At 36.1% G+C, this 3,245-nt stretch overlaps 1 protein-coding gene across 1 annotated transcript; it reads right to left on the bottom strand.

The window, feature by feature from the left end:
- Positions 1-325: 325 nt before the first annotated feature.
- Positions 326-2,148, bottom strand: LOC144564193 (cysteine protease XCP1-like). The gene is made up of 4 exons (XM_078313741.1): positions 1,487-2,148; positions 1,131-1,366; positions 802-942; positions 326-711 (listed from the first exon to the last, which is right to left on the bottom strand). Exons 1-4 carry the CDS (start codon positions 1,977-1,979, stop codon positions 496-498), a joined length of 1,086 nt encoding a protein of 361 aa, XP_078169867.1. The 5' UTR covers positions 1,980-2,148; the 3' UTR covers positions 326-495.
- Positions 2,149-3,245: the final 1,097 nt, after the last annotated feature.

The following is a 3,245-nucleotide window of genomic DNA, read 5'->3' on the forward strand; positions in this document are numbered from 1 at the left end:
AAAATTGATTTGAAAAAAGTTACTAAAGTCGGTAATTTGAAGAAAAAAGAATAATCTTTTGCAACATTTAGGACATGCATATGCTTTGTTTATATCCAATTAAGTAAGACGTACTGTTAAATTTGAGCCATTCCCTTGTAAAATTTTGTTATTCGTCACTACTAATTACTTCTTGTCCTGTCCTAAGATCAGTAAAATTTAAAACTAGGAAACCACCAATTAATGACAGTTTATGGGTTATATATATATATGGCTCGATAGAACTGAATGAGCAACATTTATATTAATGTATTGCACGATGCATCGCCAAGTTGCCACAGCAGGAAAGAGAATGAAGGATAATTTCAATTCCCTTACAAGTTTATTTCTTGAATTGAAGAAAAGATAACAGAATGATGACAAAGATCATGCATGGGAACAACAAGAGAAAGAGATCACACAACCAACAGTACTCCCTCAACAAATTGCAATTCAGTTCTTGAATTAATTTGTTGATCACTCGTCCTTGGTGGGGTAAGAGGCCATCTTGTTAATTCCACATAGACCCTCTGGTTTCCCAGTGCCCCTCTTCATCCTTATGTAACCCTTTTCACCCCAGTGTGGGCCCCATGAGTTCTTCACAATGATGTAATCTTGATCCTTGGTGCTGTCATATCCTACGGCTGACACACCGTGATCCAGTCTGGTTCCGCATGGCCCGTTAAACACCCCCTGGTGATATGATAAGTAATGTCAATTTTGCTCAGAAATGATACATGTATGGGAAAGTAATAGTAATAAAAGAGAAGAATGGAGACTTACACCACTGTAGAACTGAAAGTTCCTGCCAGAAGCCTGAATAGCAACACTGACAGGCTGGTGGGCCAGGGCTTTAAGGAGGCCCTCTTCACTGTTTTCAGGTACGTCTTCGTATCCAGATATGGTCGCAACCGCATTCTCATCCTAATTTGATTTAGCACAAAATATATTCAGATTTTCACTACAGTTCGGCAATACAAAATGTATGTTATGTTGTTCTGTTAATTATTTTTGTTGCTGGTCTTGTTATCAACTTGTGTTGAAATAAAATTTGGTTATAATTTGCTTGCATATATGCCCATTATTAATGTTTAGTATTTAGTTGTTCTCACCCTCTTGTCGTCACATGTGCCTTCTTCCATGAGGTATGGGTAGTCTTCCTCGGTGCGGAGGCCGTCATTCTCTATGATAAACTTAAATGCATTGTCCATTAGGCCTCCATTGCATCCATTGTTTCCATCTGTGTCGCAGTCTACTAGCTCCTGCTCTGACAGCGATGTGAGGTTGCCTGTCTTAATTTGGTTTATCCCTTCCACTGCTGCCACCGTTGAGAATGCCCAACAGCTACCTGTAGAAAATCAAAATTAACTATATAAATTTTTTTTACAAAATGACAATTCTAGTGTTAAAAAAAAAATGTTATTATATATTGTCTTATATAATTATACTATATGTTTAGGGGCCTTACCACACTGGCCCTGGTTCTTCACTGGGGTAACAGCTCCTTTCTTTCTCCAATCAACACTTTTAGGCAATTTATCAGCATCAGAATCAGCATACCTGAACCTACAACCATCCCTATTTTTCCTACTCTGAATTTGCATTTCAGCCCCTGAAAGCCCGAGATAGTTCTCCTTGAACTCCTCATGGGACAAATCGGCAAATTCATTCAAGCCAAGCCAATAGCTAGTGACCTTTTTGTTTGTCTCATCAATGTGAAACAGATTATCCTTAAAAACCTCAAATCTCCTGATTTTCTCTTCTATGCTGACATATGATTTCCTGTGCTTTTCCATCCATGATTCGAAGAGTTCTAAGAGTTTGTCATGGGATGATAGATCCTTTTCATCATAGCCCACAATGGAGAAGTCTCTTGGAAAGGCTAGTGTTGAGGAAAAGAGAGAAACTAAGAGAAGAACCTGAGAGAGATTTTTGAGAGAGAAGGCCATGCTAAAATGCATAAAGGGAGAGAGAGAATATTGTATGAATGATTTTCTTGAATAAGGTATATGGGGGTTTATATATCACTGATATTGTGTTGCTTAGAAGCAAAGACTAATCTTAAAGAATTTTACCACATGCTTCTTTCTGAATGATGCCATGCCTTCAAGATTTCAGCACTGTGGCTTTACTTTCAAGCATGCCTGAGACACAAAATTAAATGGAAAAAATAAAGCAAAACAAACAGGATGTATCCACTAATATTTGAAAATTAGTAATCCATTTTACCTTCCATTGTTCATAATGCACCTACCTTTTCATCATAAGAGTAAGTAATAACTTACAAGACAGGCATGTTTGATAAGTACCCATTTGTTTCCTTTTTCCTGAAGTAGGTTGGAAAGTGGCTAAGTGCCCTTGTCAGAGCCCTTTCTATCATTCCTTTTATGAGAAAATTTTGATTATGCGCTGGAATTCCCTATTTATTTTTGTATTAAACTGCCCGTTGCTGTTGGCATGATATTGGAGCTGCCCGTAAGTGAAAACTACCCAGTAAATTCTGGTGACTTTCTACAATCTTATTTATAACAGAAGAAAAGTATGTTGTAAATAAACCTCTCTTTTTTAATGAAAATTATTGTCGGCGGAACTTCACCGCTGACCATAAAAAAAAACAGAAGAAAACTGCCCAGTCAATAAAGTAAAGGTTTTGACATTTGTTACACCTATTTATTTATGTGATTAGATTTGTGATATTAAGCAATTTCCCTCTTGTTTTAGAGGTTTGATTTGGAAGTTGTTTTATCATTACCATTCCTGAAGAGCTGAGAGCCGATCTGTGTTGTTATGCAATTTAAGTTTGCTTTTAAGCCTTTACGCAGTTCATTGAAGAAAATACTGAGTTTGACTTGTGTGCCTGAAGCATATCCCTAACGAATCAGAAAAAAAAAAAAGAAGAAGTCAAAATTATGGTTTTCTATCGTAAAATTAATGTTGTCTAATTGTTTAGTAACAATTTATGCACATCTGTTAGACTGTTACACATCAGAGTATTCCTGTTTTGTTTATGGCACAAGAAGGTTAGCTCTTGCATCTCCTCTTGTTAGTTTTTTTTTTTTTTTTTTTAAATGAAATGAGAGAATTAGGCTAGAAGTGTCTTCAGCATTAGTTGCAACACATATTGTATTATTTTGAATATTTTGATTACTGTCGCGTTAGATGTTGGCTGATTTCAGTATCAGAGATCTTATTAAAATTGAGAGGAGAAATCTTAATATGTTGTAATT

Source organism: Carex rostrata, chromosome 13 (genome assembly GCF_964058835.1).
Source record: "Carex rostrata chromosome 13, lpCarRost1.2, whole genome shotgun sequence".
In the NCBI taxonomy this organism is placed as follows: domain Eukaryota; kingdom Viridiplantae; phylum Streptophyta; class Magnoliopsida; order Poales; family Cyperaceae; genus Carex; species Carex rostrata.

Excerpts from the sequence above, each read along its gene's own strand:
- LOC144564193 (XM_078313741.1), bottom strand. The coding sequence starts at position 1,979 with ATGCATTTTAGCATGGCCTTCTCTCTCAAAAATCTCTCTCAGGTTCTT. Across the intron at positions 1,367-1,486 it reads GAAGAACCAGGGCCAGTGTG|GTAGCTGTTGGGCATTCTCA; the intron begins GTAAGGCCCCTA and ends GATTTTCTACAG. Across the intron at positions 712-801 it reads ACTTTCAGTTCTACAGTGGT|GGGGTGTTTAACGGGCCATG; the intron begins GTAAGTCTCCAT and ends TCATATCACCAG.